Source organism: Arachis hypogaea, chromosome 1 (assembly GCF_003086295.3).
Source record: "Arachis hypogaea cultivar Tifrunner chromosome 1, arahy.Tifrunner.gnm2.J5K5, whole genome shotgun sequence".
NCBI lineage: Eukaryota > Viridiplantae > Streptophyta > Magnoliopsida > Fabales > Fabaceae > Arachis > Arachis hypogaea.
The window spans coordinates 14,773,935-14,795,881 of record NC_092036.1 but is presented as its reverse complement, the minus strand read 5'-3'; the positions used below and the strand labels follow the sequence as shown (position 1 = coordinate 14,795,881).

The window sequence follows — 21,947 nt, the reverse complement described above, 5'->3', positions numbered from 1 at the left end:
AGAAATAATGGTGATTAAGGGGGTCTGAGGGCGTGTTCTTTGGGAAGCACAATACGCAAAGTGCGTATTCCCCTGCAATATGCAAAACCCGTATTGTGTGCATGGTCGACACGCGTCAAATCCCTGCAAGCCCGTGAATAAGGTGATGGTTTTACTGTCTCTCTCTCCAATTTGCACAAACTTCTCCAATTTGCATACATTGTCATTTTCAGAGACACAACCACAGTTTCACACATTCCTTTCCTTCTATTCTTCACAGACATAACCACAGTTTTACACATTCCTTTCCTTCTACTCTTCAATGCTTCTATAGTTTCATTCTTCCATAGTTTTTCCTGCACATACTTTTGTCTTCATTTGGTAAGGTTTTCATTTCTTCAAAAATTAACAAGTAAGTGTTTTTATTATTACTCATATAATTAGTAGATTAATTGTGTATTTTTTTAATCTGAAATAGAGATAATGTGATAAAAAATATGTATAGTTGTTATTTAAATTAAATAATATTTATTTATTAGTAGTTGAAAAAAATACATAAATAAAAATTATACCTTTATTATATATTTAGATGAATGATGATGATCTTAATTAGTAATTAGTATTAAATATATTTTAAATTTAAATATAATTTTTTATTTAGACTATTTAAATCTAAAAATAAAATATAATTGTGATTTTAATTTATATTTTAAAAAGTTTAAATTTAAATAGATATTTAAATATATTTCAGTTTTAATTTATATTAATATTTGAATTTAAATATATTTCAAATTTACATATATAAGTAAATTTGACGTTACTATATTTTAGCTTTGTTTATAAAATTAAATTTAAATTTAAACATATTTAAATATATATTTATAATTTGAATTTAAATATATTTTAAATTTAAATATGTATTAAATCTGACTTTAAATTTACATTGGTTTTAATTATAAATTTAAATTTGAATTTGAATATATTTTAAATTTAAATCTATATTTAAATCTGACTTCAAATTTGACTTTAAATATATTTTGGTTCTAATTAAATATTTAAATCTAAATTTGAATAAAATTTAAATATATAAAAATACATATTTATAATTTAAAATTAAATATTTTTAAAATTAAATACAGTCCAGAAAATGTCTTTAATTACATTTTGGTTTTCAGTATTTATTTAAATATGAGTAAATATATATTTATAATTTGAATTTAGATATAAATTAAACATGTTTCGAATTTAATTATATATCTAACTTTGAATTTGAATATATTTATAGTGAAAATATATATTTAAAATTGAAAATATTTTTAATTGTTAATTTAATATATATTTAAGTTTGATTTCAAATATTTTTTAATTTAAATATATTTTAAACATATTAAACATATTTGATAATTTTTATAAATATCTAAATATAATAAATTTAAATGAGTTAATTTTTTAAATTCAAATTTAATTTAAATATGAATATTTAAATTCAGATTTAATAAAGTTTATATAATAATATTTTTTCAGAAAAAAATAAATGCAGAATATGGTTCGTGACATTACGCGTCCTGAAGATCATATTGTTGAATATCTGGATCGTCCACCATATGTAATTATTGTTTATCTTTGTTCATTTATTATTATTATTGTTATTATTATTCTTCTTATTGTTGTTGTTGTTGTTGTTTTTGATAATCATTATATCTGTTATTTTGTTTCTGAATTCAAAAGATTTGGGATCAAGATATCTCCACCAAGATGTGTATGATCTCCGAGTTGAAATCGAGTTATGGGATAGTGGATTTTATCATATATCTCAGATACTAAGAAAACTTACTTTGCACAATGCACTTATCAATGCCTTGATTGAGCGTGACGCCCGGAAACTCACACATTCCACCTTCTACACGGTGAATGCATGATTACCTTGAAAAATGTTGCAATGATTTTTGGACTCCCCACGGATGGTTTACCGGTGTCAGGATTTACAGATAGCAGTAGTAGTAGCCTCGAAAATGAATTCATGATACAATTTGCGACAGTACCTACTGTAGCTGATCACAAAGAAAGTGGTGTCAAACTTCCATAGCTCCGCACCCTAAACAGCGCATGCAGTTAGATACTACCTTGGGCAGACAAATGTATGTAAAGATTCATATATTATTGTTGTTCGGCACAAATTTATTTTGTGACAAGTCTGGAATGACAATCCACTGGAAGTTCTTGCCTCTGCTCCGTAATTTTGTTGAGATTAGAGACTTTAGTTGGGGTTCTGCTTGCCTGACACATTTGTATAGGACATTATGTCGGGCATCACGTTATAATTGTAAATATGTAGATGGTCCATTGGCACTGCTTTGTGTATGGGCCTGGGAACGGTTACCGTTCCTAGCACCTATGCGATCGCAACCAAGCTTTCTGCATGTGCCTAACACAAAACATTTGGATAGCTCTTGGAGGTTCCCATGATCCATTACTATGAGCTATTGCTGAGGTAATAGAGTCGTGACGATCAAAGATAAGCCCAACACCATCTCGAGTCACCACATGTGTGCGCAAATGAGTAAGAAAGAAGTGCCATGCATCAGAAGTCTCACCCTTAACAACGGCAAATGCAAGAGGCACAATATTGCCATTGCCATCCTGAGAAACTACAACTAATAGAGCTCCTTTATATTTCCCGTACAGATGTGTTTCATCTACCTGTACGATTGGCTTGCAGCTCCTAAATGCTCTGATGCAAGGATAAAAGCTCCAAAATACCCGCGTCAGTATCCTTACATCCTGGACTACCTCATCCCCTTGGTATGCTGGTGCAGTTTCAATCTTGACTGCTGCTGATGGATCTTTTTGTACCATTGCTTCAAACCACGATGGCAAAGCTTCATAAGAAGCTTTCCAACCACCAAAAAGGTTCACAATTGCCTTTTGCTTCGTGAGCCATACTTTGCGATAACTTGTCGTATAATTGAATTTTGATTGCACTTCAGCAATCACAGATTTCACTTTCAAAGATGGATCAGCTTCAACCAATGGCTTTATCACCTCTGCAATCATGTCTGAATTTAGCTTGGCATGATCTTGAGAAATTCTAGTTCTAGTGCATGTGTGACTACCATTGTATCGCCTTATAACCCAACAAAAAATTTCTCTTAATAAGACTAGCCCTAATAAGCTAATCGCAACTTGTTCCGTATTGTACACACTTAGCATAAAAAGTGGTTGGCTCAGATTCACACACCCGGTAATCCACTCCCCTGCGAATGGTATAATCTTTAATTGCTGCAATAACAGTCTCTCTAGAACTAAATTCCATGCCAACGACAAATTTACCGTCCGAAACAACAACAGGATCTACAACAATAACAACAAGGAATAATTCTAACTATTGCTTTATAATTCAATAATAATAATAATAACTGCTTACTTGAATTGATATATTCAGGAAATTATGGTCCATTCATAGCGTCTATATCCAAGGCGTGCATGAAAGAAGGATCTCTAGATGGATATTGGCTTGCCAGTGTATTTGCCATATCTACTACGTTAAGACTCAACTATTATATCATCTTCATCCACTTCTTCAGTTGGACCAACAATATGGTAAGTGCCCTCAAATTCCTCTTCGCTTTCACTGTTATAAACTGTCCAGTCGATGTTAGCTTCCGGTAAATCAACATCAACTAATTCTTCAAACTCAACATACAATTCGAGAATAGACACTTGTGCCGTGTTTGTTGGTAGATCGAAAATATCCCTTGCATACTTCCTTCGTCAACCACATGCATTATTTAAAACTGAACGAAACCACCGAACAATAAAACAGATTGTCTATAAAAAATATTTACGACTCTCTTTAATACTTGATTATCACCACATTGACAAAGCATACTCTTAAATTCCTCATATGTTATTGCAAAAGGAATAACAATATCACGTGAATTCTCACAAACAAAACTCACACCCTCAGATGTTTGGGAAAAGATTTAACCATTATAATACATTTTCAAACTAATACCTCTCTCCATTTTTTTACTCTTACATTCTCAAAAAAATAAAATACTCTCACACTCAATCAACCTAATACCGTTCCTCCTTTTATAGTACTTTAATTATAATTTTTTATTTACGAAAAGACAATACGCAATTTGCGGATTCACAATACCCAACTTGTGTCTTTGCAATTCGCAATCTGTGTATTGACAATACGCAATCTGTGTATTGACAATACACAGAATATTAAATAACACAATACGCTTTCTGCGTATTGTTGTATAAATATTATAAAAATACAATCCGCCCTTTGCGTATTGTCTTCATGCTGTGTCAGCCAGAATCTACTCGTGACAATTAGTCCTCTGCGAATTGTACTGCCGCCACAATTTTGCAAAACACCCTCACTTTCAATATTGAGGCATTATACCAGATCTTTTACAATAACTAAAATAATGACCCAACTAACTAACTATATTCAAGAATTTAATTAGATTTTTTATCATATATTTTTTTAAAAATATTTTATTAATTTTAATATTTTTAATATAAAAAAATCTAATTATAAAATTAAAAATAATATAAAAATTTAATTAAAAAATTAAAAACTTAATTATAAATTTAATGAAATTATAAAAACTAATTGGTTAGTCAAGTATTCTTATTCTATATACTACAATGATATGATATAGTGTACGAAACATTGACAAATATATTAATAAATAGATCAGCTAGTAGAAAATATATGCTGTAGGCCTGTAACTAGCAAATCCAAGTACCCCTAGCTTCTATGATGTCATGAAATCATTTGAATTATTCAAATTCCTGCATTACTGGAGTACCAATATCCTTCAGCAGCCACTTAATTATGTGTCTCAGTGTATGGATGCTTATAAGTAAAAGACAATTAATAAGTAGTAACCTAGATCTCAATTCTTCCAAATAATTGTGACTAGTTCACTTTTTGACGACGTTTTTATATAACCCAATTTGTGATCAATTAGGAATTTAGGATAGTTGATGATATAACTCATCGGTGCATCTAAGTTTTAGGTTTTTCCTTTTTATGTTATAGATTTATATATAGGTCTTTAAAAATAGTACAAATTAAGTTCCTTGAGAAAATTTTATGATAGACATATAAGTTTTTTAGATAAGAAATTACCCATAAGTTTTTAGAGAATTGCAATATATAAGTCATTGAAAAATCACCAGACTATTTTCACCTTTTCGTTAGTCTTCTATTCCATTATTCCATCAAGGATTTATAAGCTGCAATTTTACAAGGACGGACTTTATATTTTTCTTTTAGAAACCTATAAGTTCATTCTTTTAGAAAATAAGAATTCATATATCCAAAAACAAAATCAAAATTTAAAATAGAATTTGTGAATTTTCTCAACCTATCTCTCTTATCATTTTTAATTCGTAACTTTTTTTTTATTCTTCACATAGTTAACGTTGCAATATTTTTCATTGTAGAAAAAGATAGACATAAAAAACAAAATTACTCAAAGAAAATTACATAAAATGAGAGAATAAATATATTTTTTATACAAGCACAAAAAAAAAAAGAAAAAAACTTCTAAGAAAAAGAATAATACTTAAAAAGATACTCTCTTTCTCACCTCCAACAAAAAAGTACAAACTATATAACAAATGTCAAATTTTCAAAATTAAAATTTGCACTTCCTTCAGCATGGGCTTATTCTGATTTGCCTTGGAATTTGGGCCTGCAATAGTAAACACACATGAAACTACACTAACAATTATGACCCCAAAAAAAAAACTACACCAACAATTGGGTTATTAATTCATAATTCAATCTATGGCTACTTAACGTGTGTTGAGCTTTTGTTGATAGGATCTATTTTTAAAAAAATAATAGTGTCACTTCTATTTTAATAATGTCTTTTTTTTTTTCTACAACAATTCGTATAACTATCAATGAATAATTAATGTGTATTATAAAAAATGGGAGTGAAATTATTATATTTCCTAATTTTAATATATATATATACACACGTAAAATTTGAGTCTGTTATTAGATTAAGAATTGTGAAAACAATATAATGGAATTAGAGAATATTTGTATTGATAAATAAAAAAAGATAAAGGAAGGAAGAACGGTAAAAAAACATGCTTCTATTCGAATTGGGTACTCACTCCAATTCACAATTGAATTCACTAAATTTTCTATTGAACTCTCATCACGTTCTTTTCAATATATTCCTCTCTAACTAGCTTACCAAGGTGTCACGGTGATGCCATTTTCACGCCCTTCTCCTCTCATCAGTTGAGCACAAAATCCTTCATTCAAGTGGGCTTCTATAGTTTTTGGTCATACTTCATCCAAGTGGGCTTGTTTCTGGTCATGGGGCAATAGGTTCAGCTTCGGTTGGCCCAACCTTCAATTCCTTTACTGCTGCAGGAACATTTTCATATTTATTTGAGCTATAGCAATCAACATTCGGGTATCAGTTTCATATCAAAATTAAAGAATAGGATCTCACACAACATTTAAAGCTAGGATAGGGAGTTGTCCAATCCACTTGACAAAGAAAAAAAAGGATTTTAATTTTTTTTTTAAACAAAAGCAGTTATTTGTATGACGTTGGTGCCAGATTATTAGTCACTACCCCTTTGATCATTTCTTTAAACTGCAATAAAGTAGTGCAATTAGTGTGACACTAGCATTATCTAGTTTTTGCCTTGCAATAGTTATTGACAAGCACAGGAATGATGTATATTATAATTCAATTCAAAGATTTGAGTCCCATTTACGGTGTGATTAACATGAAACATGCCAAAAAACATCATTTGAGCGTTAGTTCAATTTATATATATGTATATATAATGTTAGTTGCAATAGTTAATTGATTAGTTAAAAAGTCTTGTTAAGTTTGTTAGGTCATACATTTTTTTAATCTTTTTTCTGAGAAAGATTATACCAGTGAATTTAATTTTAGTGGACTATTATTAATTTTCTATACATTTTATTTTATCGTATAATAATTGTAAAAATTGAAAATTTTTAAGTTATTAATTAACTAATGTGACATTATACAAAATTTGGTTTAAATGGGTTGTTGTTCTCTATACATAAATTAAAAAAATGAGCATACCCTATCAAATTGTAATTTTAATTTTTATACAATGTTAGTATAGAAGAATTTTATATATAACTAATAATGGTGTGAATCAAAACCCTTAATAATCATCGATTAAAATAGTTATCTTATATGAAAAGGCTTAAAAAACAAATAATTAATTAACATAAAAATGGGCATAAATTGTGTTACGATGAGTAACCGGGGATTAGTGGGCTGGACTCGTTGGATTGGCTCAATCGTCTGGAGGAGAGAGTCTCCGACTGGGTTTGCGTTAGTAAGTCTCCGTCCGACTTGTACGTATGAAGGAATGGGGGATGGTATCTGTAAAGACACTCCGATGCTTAAGTCAGCAAGGGCTTAAGCAGGTTTAGAGAGTATTGGAATTTAGAGATACCTGAGGGTTGTCAGTGTATTTATAGTGGTGAACCAATAACCACCGTTGGAGTAGTTCCACATTTTAAGGAGGATAACCGTCCCTTTATCTTAGGGAAGTTGAGATATGGCTATTGGAAGTGGGTTGAGAGATTTTAAGGGCAGTTACTTATTTGAATAAGTGTTATCGACCAGCTAACCTTCGATCCCGATTTCTTTGGAGTGAAGTCTGTGTTGAATCCGACCTCTTGGGAGGAGGTCGGTTGCGCGGGGAGGCCAATCTATGGATTGGGCCTTTTTATCTTATTTGGAACTAGACCTTAGTATTGGGTCAGGGTATGAACAGTGCCCCTACTCGAGTCCGATCTCTTTTGCTTAAGAGTTGGATTCGAGTATTTGAACTCGAGCTTGTAGCCGACGTGAAGTGGGAACCGATGTGATTTCTAGAACCAATGTGATTTAAAAATTTCCAACAGTCGCCTCTAATCAAACGTCGCGTCCGTTAGGGTTTTTCGCATTTACACGTGGGGTGGCAGTTACATTGGTAACGGTGCATCTTTTTAAGGATCGTGTCGATTTACCACTATGCCCCTAATGTGTTTATAAATGCTTTTCCCTTTATTTCTTTGTTTTCTTTCTGAAAAGCTTTTGGCCTATACTCTTTGTTCTGAAAGAAAACTTCTTCCTTCTTCGAGTACCTTAGTTGCTGTCGCACCTGTCCTTCTTCGCAAGCAAATGTCAGTTCTTTCTCCTCTCTTCTCTTATTAATGAATGCTTTTGTTTGCACGTTTTGTTTAGAGGAGCGTTTTATAACATGTTCGTAGTAAACCAGATTGTAGGCCTAGTGACTATGTTTTATTGAAGAACTTACTTAGGCCTTTTTAGAGACCTGTTTTTTATCCTTCCCATTTTTTCTTTGTAGGTTTTTTTGTCTTTTTACCTACTATAAAAGATGTCTTCCCTTGAGTCCCTATCGCTATAGGTGGATGTTACAGTTCTTGGGGAGGAACCCTTAGTGGACACCAACTATCTCTCCAAGCTTCGCGTTCATCATAGTATTTTCCTTTTAGAGGAGGATGAGCCTAAGTACGAATTGATTGTCCCGGGTCCTGAAGACCGGGTCTGTTTTGGGAGGGCTGCTGATGCTGACCCTCTTTTTTTTTCATGTATGAGAGTCTTTTCACCCGTCTCGGAGTGTATTTTCCTTTCTCTGACTTTGAGATAGAAGTTATGAACCATTGTCGAGTTGCCCGTACTCAACTCCACCCCAATTCTTGGGGTTTTATGATAATCTATCAACTTGTCAGCCGAGAGTTGGACTTTTCGATCTCCACCAAAATCTTTTTCTATCTTTTTCATCTGACTAAGCCCTTCAGTGAAAAAAATAATAAGCAGCAGTGGGTGTCTTTCCGAGCCATCCAAGGTCGGAAAGTTTTCAACCTTTTTGATGAATCCTTTCATGACTTCAAAAACTTTTTCTTCAAAGTTCAAGCCGTAGAGGGTCACCATCCCTTTTTTCTGGACCAGAATTCTTCTCCTTGTTTTCTCCTTTATTGGTTAGAGGCATCCCCTGTGGATAAATACGGCCTGGATGACCTGGACAAGGTCGAGGAGGCGGTTGTAGTGTTCCTCCGAGAAGTTTGGGGGGAGGGCCCTTATCTAGACACAAAGAAGTTCCTTTAAGGGTCTCCGAGTTTTGTTCGGGCCCAGATAGGTAGATTTGACTTTCAATAATTCCTGACTTGATTTTGGTTGCTTCCGACTTTAAAATCTCTTCAAATTACTATTTCTGACTTCTTCTGATTTGTGGATTTAATTATTGGTTTTTCTTCTTTTTCAGAAATGGTGAAGAAAGCTTCTAACTCCTCTTACCAAAAGGTCCAAGATGCCAAAAAGAGGTCTCGGGCCTGAGTTGATGCCGCCATGGCTGCTGGCACTCTTCCTCCTCCTCCTCATCCCCCTCCTCCTCCTCACAACTTGGGGACCTCCTCTCGTCCCATTGTAGTATCTTCTTCTTCTGCCTCTTCTCTTCCTTCTCCTCTGCCCCGATCTGCTCCTGAACCTGAGAAAAAGAAGTGTAAGACTTCAGAGTCTGGCTCTTCTTTTGCTGGGGAAGCTAATTTTGATGGCCCCAAGTTCGTTCGGAACCACATCTATCCTTATACTAGAATTAATATAGATGATGTTTTCGTTCGAAACCATCTTAATTTCTTGGTTTAGGGGAGTGTTCGGGCGACTGGAGTGTGTACGAAACTTCTTGATATTTTGTGTAAGAACCGCAATTAATCGAACCGGTTAATTAAGTGGTTATGTTGCCCAAATTTGATTTTGAAAAGCTAGAATGAGAATTTGAGGTTTTAAACATCATTTTAGAACGCAGTGGGTCTTTCTGAGTCAGAAAATGTGTTTTCTGCGAAAAATCGTAAAAAATCGCAAACCGGCAGTTGAACTGGTTGAACCGGTTCAAGTCTACCCGGTACTACGCGAGAAAAAATAGAGACAGTCAAAAACCTTAGAAAAACAGTAGAAATGGAAAATCGGGCGTTAAATTTAAAAGTTTGGCCCAAAGTTAGGACAAACGGGCTAAAAACGCTAACGGATTGAACCGGGCCCAAGTTGGGCCCAAGTCCAACATATATAAAGGTTCATTTAACGAACCCTAGCCTCATAAACACACACACTTCAGAAATTGAAAGAGGGAGAGAAGAAGAGGTTGAACCCTACTCACCTCAATCTTCTCAAGCTCATATATTGAGTTCTAGACCTCCGATTTGCATGCCGTCAGTGACTACGCGTTCCTTGTGAAGAGACAAAACCCATTCAAGAAACTTTAGAGAAAAGATCGAAATCTCTCCAGTTCTTCTCTCCAAAAATTCGGGTACCTAGGGTTTTTGAGTAAGTGAGTTTTTGTGATTCTTAATGTTTAGGTTCACTCTAATCCTTGCTTGGCTTTGGGTTTTGCCATGCAAATCTGTTGGAAAAGGCAAGAGCCTTTGATCTCTTGTGAACTTTTGATTTATGTTGAGCCCTAGGTTGATTTTGTGGTGATTTATATGTATATAGCTTGATTATTGTGAGTTTGGAGCTTGTTGGTGCTTGTTAGAGCTATATTGGTGGTTGAATTTTGGTTGAAAGCTCATTTGGTTCATATTGAGAATCGGCCAAGGTATGGTTTTAGTTTTTTCTATGTAGTATATAATATTCATGGACACTTAGGCTAGTGACCCATAGGATAGGATTGGATTTGAGTGGTTGTTGAATTGTTGGATGTGATTATATGATGACTTTTGATAAAATGATGATTAATAGTGATATGATGAGAATAAATGAATTGTGAAATTGAGAAATAAATTATGTCGATACATGTGATATTGGTGTTGAATGATTGGTAATATAGTTGGGAAAATTGTTAATGAAGTTTGATATATGAGGTATATTGATATGGATGTTGTGGATAAGGAAAAGAGAAGAAAAATGTAGTAATTTGGTGTGGTATGACATAGAGGGTTGATTTTGATGAAAGGTGGAGTTTGGGAATGGCTTGGTTTGGTTTTGGTTGTGTTTTGCAAAGAAATTGTAAAAGTTGTGATTTTTTGGGTAAAAGTGGAGTTTTGGTAAACTTTGTTTGATCATAACTTTTGTCTCAAATTTCAAAATTGGTTGAAATTTATTTAGAATTAAAGATCTTTGAAAAGACTTCAAATCGGTATAAAGATTGTGAAATTTGGAATTTTGTAGAGAAAGTTATGATCATTCAAAAATTGGTATTGAAAACTAGAAATTCTGCAAAGTTACAGAATTCTGAGCTTTCTTATATGTGCGTCTGCACACGCAGAGGTAGGCAGTTTGTGCGCACGCACACCAAAGGAAAAATTGTAACCTGTGCGTACGCACAGACCTGTGCACACACACATGATGGGGATGCCAGTCTGTTGGGGGCGCTCGACAGGTTGTGCAAGTGGACAGACCCTTTTATGTTTTGACACCTGTGCGTACAGGGCGTACGTATGCACACTTTTAAAAATTTCCTGGGCTTGCGCACGCACACCCCTGTGTGGACGCACACACTTTGTTTCTCAAATTTTGCTTTGTTTTCAATTATTTCACCTTTCCGACGAGGTTGTAACCTTCTATAACACCTTTTAAAGTCTTTTGGTCATATTTTTGGGTGTTCAAACATGGGAAATGGGTTAAGAGTTTTAGGCACTATTATTTGGAAAAAGTTAGCAAACAGAGTGCTAGATTCCTGTTGTACTGGGGAAGGTTTAATGATGTGTGATGGATGGTAGATGAGTGAGATGCGAGATCAAGGAACTGAAATGTAAAGGAATAGTGGTTGAAAAGAGTTGAGGACTCTGAATAAAGTGATGGATCCATTTTGTACTAAAAATATTTTTGAAAACCACTGTACTACTGTTTTATACTGAGGTTATGAGACGTTATGCGCCCGGCAGGGACGGTGGTTAATCCCGCCTGTCGAGGTAGCAGCGGTGGCGTAAGGATGGTGGTTAATTCCGCTTGTGCTTAGATGTGAGGACGGAGGCAAGAGATCCCACTCACATCCCTTCGGATCATCAGAGCGTACAGGCGCAAAACCCTGGATAGTGATCCGAGCACTATATCTCAGGGGTTCCCACACCATGATTTCGAAGGGCAATATCTCCATGGGGATGTATCGGGTTGGCAGTTGAACCGACAATGTGATATCACAGCCAGTAGGGCAGGCATTCATCATATGCATTTTCTACCTGCTTGTATGCTTTGCCAACTTGATATTGTTTTCCCTATCTATTAAACATGTATAATTGCTACTTGTATTAATTGTTGTATATGCATCTACTTGTGTTTTACTTGTATTGTATATACTTGTGCTTTACTGGAGTTGAGGAGGTTCGGAAGGCGGTGGTGATGGGATCGCATGGCGGATCAGTTGGTGAAGGCTGTGGGACAGCGGTATTTGATTAGAGTAGAAATTTCCTAAGATAGATTACCCTTTTATGGTACTACGACTTAAATTGTATTAAGGTATTACATATTATGCTGTTTGTTTTAGAATACCTTAAGCTTGAATCTTGTGATGGATATGGAGTCTAGGATTGGCTTTAGCGTCCCGGGGTTTTATATCCTACATTACTGGGAACTGTTACCATACTGAGAATATCCGGTTCTCATACCATATTCTGTTGTGTTTTTCATATGCAGGTCGCAACCCACCTCGGTGAGTTGTCTGATTGGTGACAGGAGCGGAAGATCTGGATTATCTTTTGGAGTCTTTTGATTTTTCATATATATATATATATATATATATATATATATATATATATATATATATATATATATATATATATATATGTCTCTCACTTTTGTATTTTACTTTGGTCTAGAGGCTTGTTTTGAGAGAACAAAACTTGTATAAGCTCTTTTACCGTCTGGTTTCATACATGGTCTGTATATGGCTAGCCGGCTTAAACTCTGCAAGTTGTGGCTATCGTCTTATGATATTATACTATTATACTATGATGTTTTGTTACTCGATACCTGTTTCTTGTGCTTTAAGCTAGAATCTTCACTAGTATGTTTTGCACTTTTCAAATCGGGTTTTTGAGCTATATTCTCCATCAGGCCTCTAGATATTATCAATTCCTTCTATATATAATATATGTATAAGTTTAGAACTGTCATAACCTTTGATTAACCTTTGCTTTATGTCGCGAGGTAAGGCTTGGGCTAATTAGGGTGTTACATTTTGGAGAAGACTCCCCTTAGCTCTTTGGGTTCTACCCAAAAGGTTGAGGAGCTAGAGGGGAGGATCTTCCTTTATCAAGAGGAGGAGAAAATACTGAAGGGAGAGGTCACTGGTAGCGCGAAATTGTGATCAATACTTTTCACAACTCAAATAATCCCCGGTGATGAAACCAAAAGCTTGGTGTTCAATACCATGGCATAAACACAACTTCGCACAACTAACCAGCAAGTGTACTGGGTCGTCCAAGTAATAAACCTTATGCGAGTAAGGGTCGATCCCACAGAGATTGTTGGTATGAAGCAAGCTATGGTCACCTTGTAAATCTCAGTCAGGCAAACTCAAATGGGTATGGTGATATGCGAATAAAACATAAAGATAAAGATAGAGATACTTATGTAATTCATTGGTAGGAACTTCAGATAAGCGTATGAAGATGCCTTCCCTTCCGTCTCTCTGCTTTCCTACTGTCTTCATCCAATCCTTCTTACTCCTTTCCATGGCAAGCTTAAGCAAGGGTTTCACCGTTGTCAGTGGCTACCTCCCATCCTCTCAGTGGAAATGTTCAACGCACCCTGTCACGGCACGGCTATCCATCTGTCGGTTCTCGATCAGGCCGGAATAGAATCCAGTGATTCTTTTGCGTCTGTCACTAACGCCCCGCCCTCAGGAGTTTGAAGCACGTCACAGTCATTCAATCATTGAATCCTACTCAGAATACCACAGACAAGGTTAGACCTTCCGGATTCTCTTGAATGCCGCCATCAGTTCTAGCCTATACCACGAAGACTCTGATCTCACGGAATGGCTGGCTCGTTTGTCAGGCGAGCACTCGGTTGTCAGGCGATCAACCATGCATCGTGTATCAGGAATCCAAGAGATATTCACCCAATCGAAGGTAGAACGGAGGTGGTTGTCAGTCACACGTTCATAGGTGAGAATGATGATGAGTGTCACGGATCATCACATTCATCAAGTTGAAGAACAAGTGATATCTTAGAACAAGAACAAGCGGGATTGAATAGAAGAACAATAGTAATTGCATTAATACTCGAGGTACAGCAGAGCTCCACACCTTAATCTATGGTGTGTAAAAACTCCACCGTTGAAAATACATAAGAACAAAAGTGATCATTGGTTTCGGCCCCAGAGAGGGAACCAGAAGAACCAAGATGATGATACAATAGTAAAAGGTCCTACTTATAGAAAACTAGTAGCCTAAGGTTTACAGAGATGAGTAAATGACATAAAAATTCACTTCCGGGCCCACTTGGTGTGTGCTTGGGCTGAGCATTGAAGCATTTTCGTGTAGAGACTCTTCTTGGAGTTAAACGCCAGCTTTGGTGCCAGTTTGGGCGTTTAACTCCCATTCTTGTGCCAGTTCCGGCGTTTAACGCTGGGAATTCTGAGGGTGACTTTGAACGCCGGTTTGGGCCATCAAATCTTGGGCAAAGTATGGACTATCATATATTTCTGGAAAGCCCAGGATGTCTACTTTCCAACTCCGTTGAGAGCGCGCCAATTGGGCTTCTGTAGCTCCAGAAAATCCACTTCGAGTGCAGGGAGGTCAGAATCTAACAGCATCTGCATTCCTTTTTGGTCTCTGAATCAGATTTTTGCTCAGGTCCCTCAATTTCAGCCAGAAAATACCTAAAATCACAGAAAAACACACAAACTCATAGTAAAGTCCAGAAAAGTGAATTTTAACTAAAAACTAATAAAAATATACTAAAAACTAACTAGATCATACCAAAAACATACTAAAAACAATGCCAAAAAGCGTACAAATTATCCGCTCATCACAACACCAAACTTAATTTGTTGCTTGTCCTCAAGCAACTGAAAATAAAATAAGATAAAAAGAAGAGAATATGCAATGAATTCCAAAAACATCTATGAAGATCAGTATTAATTAGATGAGCGGGGCTTTAGCTTTTTGCCTCTGAATAGTTTTGACATCTCACTCTATCCTTTGAAATTCAGAATGATTGGCTTCTTTAGGAACTCAGAATCTAGATAGTGTTATTGATTCTCCTAGTTAAGTATGATGATTCTTGAACATAGCTATTTATTGAGTCTTGGCCGTGGCCCAAAGCACTCTGTCTTCCAGTATTACCACCGGATACATACATGCCACAGACACATAATTGGGTGAACCTTTTCAGATTGTGACTCAGCTTTGCTAGAGTCCCCAATTAGAGGTGTCCAGGGTTCTTAAGCACACTTTTTTTTGCCTTGGATCACAACTTTATTTTTTTCTTTTCTCTCTCTTTTTTTTTAAATCACTACTTTTTCTTGCTTCAAGAATCATTTTTATGATTTTTCAGATCCTCAGTAACATGTCTCCTTTTTCATCATTCTTTCAAGAGCCAACATTCATGAACCACAAATTCAAAAGGCATATGCACTGTTCAAGCATACATTCAGAGAACAAAAATATTGCCACCACATCAAAATAATTAAACTGTTATAAAATTCAAAATTCATGCAATTCTTCTCTTTTTCAATTAAGAACATTTTTATTTAAGAGAGGTGATGGATTCATAGGACATTCATAACTTTAAGGCATGGACACTAAGACACTAATGATCACAAGACACAAACATAGATAAACATAAGCACCAAAATTCGAAAAAACAGAAAAATAAAGAACAAGGAAATTAAAGAACGGGTCCACCTTAGTGATGGCGGCTCCTTCTTCCTCTTGAAGATCCTATGGAGTGCTTGAGCTCCTCAATGTCTCTTCCTTGTCTTTGTTGCTCCTCTCTCATGATTCTTTGATCTTCTCTAATTTCATGGAGGATGATGGAGTGTTCTTGGTGCTCCACCCTTAGTTGTCCCATGTTGGAACTCAATTCTCCTAGGGAGGTGTTTAGTTGCTCCCAATAGTTTTGTGGAGGAGAGTGCATCCCTTGAGGAATCTCAGGGATCTCATGATGAGTGGGGTCTCTTGTGTGCTCCATCCTCTTCTTAGTGATGGGCTTGTCCTCATCAATAGGGATGTCTCCCTCTATGTCAACTCCAACTGAATAACAGAGGTGACAAATGAGATGAGGAAAGGCTAACCTTGCCAAGGTAGAAGACTTGTCCGCCACCTTATAAAGTTCTTGAGCTATAACCTCATGAACTTCTATTTCTTCTCCAATCATGATGCTATGAATCATGATAGCCCGGTCTATGGTAACTTCGGACCGGTTGCTAGTGGGAATGATTGAGCGTTGGATAAACTCCAACCATCCCCTAGCCACGGGTTTGAGGTCATGCCTTCTCAATTGAACCGGCTTTCCTCTTGAATCTCTCTTCCATTGGGCGCCCTCTTCACATATGACTGTGAGGACTTGGTCCAACCTTTGATCAAAGTTGACCCTTCTAGTGTAAGGATGTTCATCTCCTTGCATCATGGGCAAATTGAATGCCAACCTTACACTTTCCGGACTAAAATCCAAGTATTTCCCCCGAACCATAGTAAGATAATTCTTTGGATCCGGGTTCACACTTTGATCATGGTTCTTGGTGATCCATGCATTGGCATAGAACTCTTGAACCATTAAGATTCCGACTTGTTGAATGGGGTTGGTAAGAACTTCCCAACCTCTTCTTCGGATCTCATGTCGGATCTCCGGATATTCACCCTTTTTGAGTGAAAAAGGGACCTCGGGGATCACCTTCTTCAAGGCCACAACTTCATAGAAGTGGTCTTGATGCACCCTTGAGATGAATCTTTCCATCTCCCATGACTCGGAGGTGGAAGCTTTTGCCTTCCGTTTCCTCTTTCTAGAGGTTTCTCCGGCCTTGGATGCCATAAATGGTTATGGAAAAACAAAAAGCAATGCTTTTACCACACCAAACTTAAAATGTTTGCTCGTCCTCGAGCAAAAGAAGAAAGAAGAGAGTAGAAGAAGAAGAAATGAGGAAGAAGGGAATGGCTTTGTGTTCGGCCAAAAGGGGGAGAAGTGGTGTTTAGGTTGTGTGAAACTGAAGGAGTGAAGGAGGGTTTATATAGGAGAGGGGGAAGGGTGATGTTCGGCCAAGTGAGGGTGGGTTTGGGTGGGAAAGTGGTTTGAATTTGAATGGTGAGGTAGGTGGGGTTTTATGAAGGATGGATGTGAGTGGTGAAGAGAAAGATGGGATTTGATAGGTGAAGGGTTTTTGGGGAAGAGGTGGTGAGGTGATTGGTGAATGGGTGAAGAAGAGAGAGAGTGGTAGGGTAGGTGGGGATCCTGTGGGGTCCACAGATCCTGAGGTGTCAAGGAAAAGACATTCCTGCACCAAATGGCAAGCAAAATTGCGTTTTTAGCCAATTCTGGCGTTAAACGCCGGGCTGGTGCCCATTTCTGGCGTTTAACGCCAGCTTCTTGCCCTTTTCTGGCGTTTAACGCCAGTCTAGTGCCCCTTTCTGGCGTTAAACGCCCAGAATGGTGCCAGACGGGGCGTTAAACGCCCAACAGCTAGCCTCACTGGCGTTTAAACGCGAGCATGCTATCCTCCAGGGTGTGCTGTTTTTCTTTCTGCTTTTCATTCTGTTTTTGCTTTTTTCATTGATTTTGTGACTTCTCATGATCATCAACCTACAAAAAATATAAAATAACAAAGAAAAAAATATATAAAATATAACATTGGGTTGCCTCCCAACAAGCGCTTCTTTAATGTCAGTAGCTTGACAGAGGACTCTCATGGAGCCTCACAGATACTCAGAGCAATGTTGGAACCTCCCAACACCAAACTTAGAGTTTGAATGTGGGGGTTCAACACCAAACTTAGAATTTGGTTGTGGCCTCCCAACACCAAACTTGGAATTTGACTGTGGGGGCTCTGTTTGGCTCTGTTTTGAGAGAAGCTCTTCATGCTTCCTCTCTATGGTGACAGAGGGATATCCTTGGGCCTTAAACACCAAGGATTCTTCATTCACTTGAATGATCAACTCTCCTCTATCAACATCAATCACAGCCTTTGCTGTGGCTAGGAAGGGTCTGCCAAGGATGATGGATTCATCCATGCACTTCCCAGTCTCTAGGACTATAAAATTAGTAGGGATGTAATGGTCTTCAACTTTTACCAGAACATCCTTTACAAGTCCATAGGCTTGTTTTCTTGAGTTGTCTGCCATCTCTAGTGAGATTTTTGCAGCTTGCACCTCAAAGATCCCTAGCTTCTCCATTACAGAGAGAGGCATGAGGTTTACACTTGACCCTAAGTCACACAAGGCCTTCTTGAAGGTCATGGTGCCTATGGTACAAGGTATTGAAAACTTCCCAGGGCCCTGTCTCTTTTGAGGCAGTTTCTGCCTAGACAGGTCATCCAGTTCTTTGGTGAGCAAAAGGGTTTCATCCTCCCAAGTCTCATTTCCAAATAACTTGTCATTCAACTTCATGATTGCTCCAAGGTATTTAGCAACTTGCTCTTCAGTGACATACTCATCCTCTTCAGAGGAAGAATACTCATCAGAGCTCATGAATGGCAGAAGTAAGTCCAATGGAATCTCTATGGTCTCATTTTGAGCCTCAGATTCCCATGGTTCCTCATTGGGGAACTCATTGGAAGCCAGTGGACGTCCATTGAGGTCTTCCTCAGTGGCGTTCACTGTTTCTCCTTCCTCCCAAAATTCGGCCATGTTGATGGCCTTGCACTCTCCTTTTGGATTTTCTTCTGTATTGCTTGGGAGAGTACTAGGAGGGAGTTCAGTAATTTTCTTGCTCAGCTGACCCACTTGTGCCTCCAAGTTTCTAATGGAGGACCTTGTTTCAGTCATGAAACTTTGAGTGGTTTTGATTAGATCAGAGACCATGGTTGCTAAGTCAGAGTTATTCTGCTTAGAACTCTCTGTCTGTTGCTGAGAAGATGATGGAAAAGGCTTGCTATTGCTAAACCTGTTTCTTCCACTATTACTGTTGTTGAAACCTTGTTGAGGTCTCTGTTGATCCTTCCATGAGAAATTAGGATGATTTCTCCATGAAGGATTATAGGTGTTTCCATAGGGTTCTCCCATGTAATTCACCTCTTCCATTGAAGGGTTCTCAGGATCATAAGCTTCTTCCTCAGATGAAGCTTCCTTAGTACTGCTTGGTGCATTTTGCATTCCAGACAGACTTTGAGAAATCATATTGACTTGTTGAGTCAATATTTTGTTCTGAGCCAATATGGCATTCAGAGTGTCAATCTCAAGAACTCCTTTCTTCTGATTAGTCCCATTGTTCACAGGATTCCTTTCAGAAGTGTACATGAATTGGTTATTTGCAACCATTTCAATAAGCTCTTGAGCTTCTGTAGGCGTCTTCTTCAGATGAAGAGATCCTCCAGCAGAGCTATCCAAAGATATCTTGGACAGTTCAGACAGACCATCATAGAAAATACCTATGATGCTCCATTCAGAAAGCATATCAGAGGGACACTTTCTGATTAATTGTTTGTATCTTTCCCAAGCTTCATAGAGGGATTCTCCTTCCTTCTGTCTGAAGGTTTGGACTTCCACTCTAAGCTTACTCAATTTTTGAGGTGGAAAGAACTTTGCCAAGAAGGCATTGACTAACTTTTCCCAAGAGTCCAGGCTTTCTTTAGGTTGTGAGTCCAACCATGTCCTAGCTCTGTCTCTTACAGCAAAAGGGAATAGCATAAGTCTGTAGACCTCAGGGTCAACCCCATTAGTCTTGTCAGTGTCACAGATTTGCAAGAACTCAGCTAAAAACTGATGAGGATCTTCCAATGGAAGTCCATGGAACTTGCAATTCTGTTGCATTAGAGAAACTAATTGAGGCTTAAGCTCAAAGTTGTTTGCTCCAATGGCAGGGATAGAGATGCTTCTCCCATAGAAGTCGGGAGTAGGTGCAGTAAAGTCACCCAGCACCTTCCTTGCATTGTTGGCATTGTTGTTGTTTTCGGCTGCCATGTGTTCTTCTTCTTTGAATATTTCTGTTAGGTCCTCTACAGAGAGTCGTGCTTTGGCTTCTCTTAGCTTTCTCTTCAAGGTCCTTTCAGGTTTAGGATCAGCCTCAACAAGAATGCTTTTGTCTTTGCTCCTGCTCATATGAAAGAGAAGAGAACAAGAAAATGTGGAATCCTCTATGTCACAGTATAGAGATTCCTTGAGGAGTCAGAGGAAAAGAAAAATAGAAGGCAGAAGTAGAAAATTCGAACTTATCAAAGAAGATGGAGTTCGAATTTTGCATTAAGGAATAGTGTTAGTCCATAAATAGAAGGATGTGAGAAGAAGGGAAGTAATTTTCGAAAATTAAGTAAAAGAATTTGAAAACATTTTTGAAAAACTTTAAGAATTTTCGAAAATGAAAGTGGAAAAGAATTCAAGTGATTTTTGAAAAAGATTTTGAAATTAAAAATCAAAAAGATTTGATTGAAAGCTATTTTGAAGAAGATGTGGTTAAGAAGATATGATTAGTTTTAAAAAGGTGTGATTGAGAAGATATGATTTGAAAAACAATTTAAAAAGATTTGATTTTGAAAATTAAAAACTTGGCTAACAAGAAAAGATATGATCCAGACATTAAACCTTTCTCAACAGAAAAGGCAACATACTTGAGATGTTGAATCAAATCATTAATTGATAGCAAGTATCTTTGAAAATGGAAAGAAATTGATTTTAAAAACATATGATTGAAAAGATATGATTTGAAAAAGATTTGATTTTGAAAAAGTTTGAAAACTAAAAAAAAATCTGCATTGAAAACAAAATCTTCCCTCTTGTGCCATCCTGGCGTTAAACGCCCAGAATGGTGCACATTTTGGCGTTTAACGCCCAAAACTATACCCTTTTGGGCGTTAAACGCCCAACCAGGTACCCTGGCTGGCGTTTAAACGCCAGTCTGTCCTTCTTCACTGGGCGTTTTGAACGCCCAGCTTTTTCTGTGCAATTCCTCTGCTGAATGTTCTGAATCTTCAATTCTTTGTATTATTGACTTGAAAAGACACAAATTAAAAATATTTTTGGATTTTTAATAATGAGGAATAATCAAAATGCAACTGAAATCAAATAAACAATGCATGCAGACACCAAACTTAGCAGTTTGTATACTACTGACACTAACAGAATGAGAATGCACATGAGAAACAACAAAACACTCAAGTCAAGAGAATTCAAAGATCAGAGCAATATAACCATCAAGAACAACTTGAAGATTAATGAAGACACATGCATGAATGCAAAAAGAACAGAAACATGCAATTGACACCAAACTTAACATGAGACACTAGACTCAACAAGAAACACAAAATATTTTTGGTTTTTATGATTTTGTAATTTTTTTGGATTTTTCGAAAATTAAGGGGAAAAAGATATCAAAATTCTTAATGAGAATTCCAGGAATCAGTGCAATACTAGTCTAAGACTCCGGTCCAGGAATTAGACATGGCTTCCCAGCCAGCCAAGCTTTCAAAGAAAGCTTCGGTCCAAAACACTAGACATGGCCAATGGCCAGCCAAGCCTTAGCAGATCACTGCTCCAAAAGCAAGACTGATAGAAATCAACAAGCTCTTGTGATGATAAGTTGAAACCTCGGTCCAATGAAATTAGACATGGCTTCACAGCCAGCCAGATTTCAACAAATCATCATGAAACTCTAGAATTCATCTTCAAGAATTTCGAAAAAAAAATACCTAATCTAAGCAACAGGATGAACCGTCAGTTGTCCAAACTCAACAATCCCCGGCAACGGCGCCAAAAACTTGGTAGCGGGAAATTGTGATCAATACTTTTCACAACTCAAATAATCCCCGGTGATGAAACCAAAAGCTTGGTGTTC

The 21,947-nt window shown here is 36.8% G+C and overlaps 1 protein-coding gene and 1 non-coding gene across 2 annotated transcripts; one reads left to right on the top strand and one right to left on the bottom strand.

Annotated features, from left to right (window-relative positions):
• Positions 1-2,364: 2,364 nt before the first annotated feature.
• On the bottom strand, positions 2,365-3,033 carry LOC112696930 (uncharacterized). Its single transcript, XM_025749922.1, has one exon. It carries the CDS (start codon positions 3,031-3,033, stop codon positions 2,365-2,367), a length of 669 nt encoding a protein of 222 aa, XP_025605707.1.
• A 16,534-nt stretch (positions 3,034-19,567) lies between these two features.
• On the top strand, positions 19,568-19,675 carry LOC112712253 (small nucleolar RNA R71). The gene has a single exon (XR_003157734.1). It is a non-coding gene; the product is annotated as a small nucleolar RNA R71 (small nucleolar RNA).
• The last annotated feature ends 2,272 nt before the right edge of the window (positions 19,676-21,947 follow it).

Bases quoted from the DNA above. Each gene is read 5' to 3' on its own strand.
- LOC112696930 (XM_025749922.1), bottom strand. From the start codon at position 3,033: ATGATTGCAGAGGTGATAAAGCCATTGGTTGAAGCTGATCCATCTTTG.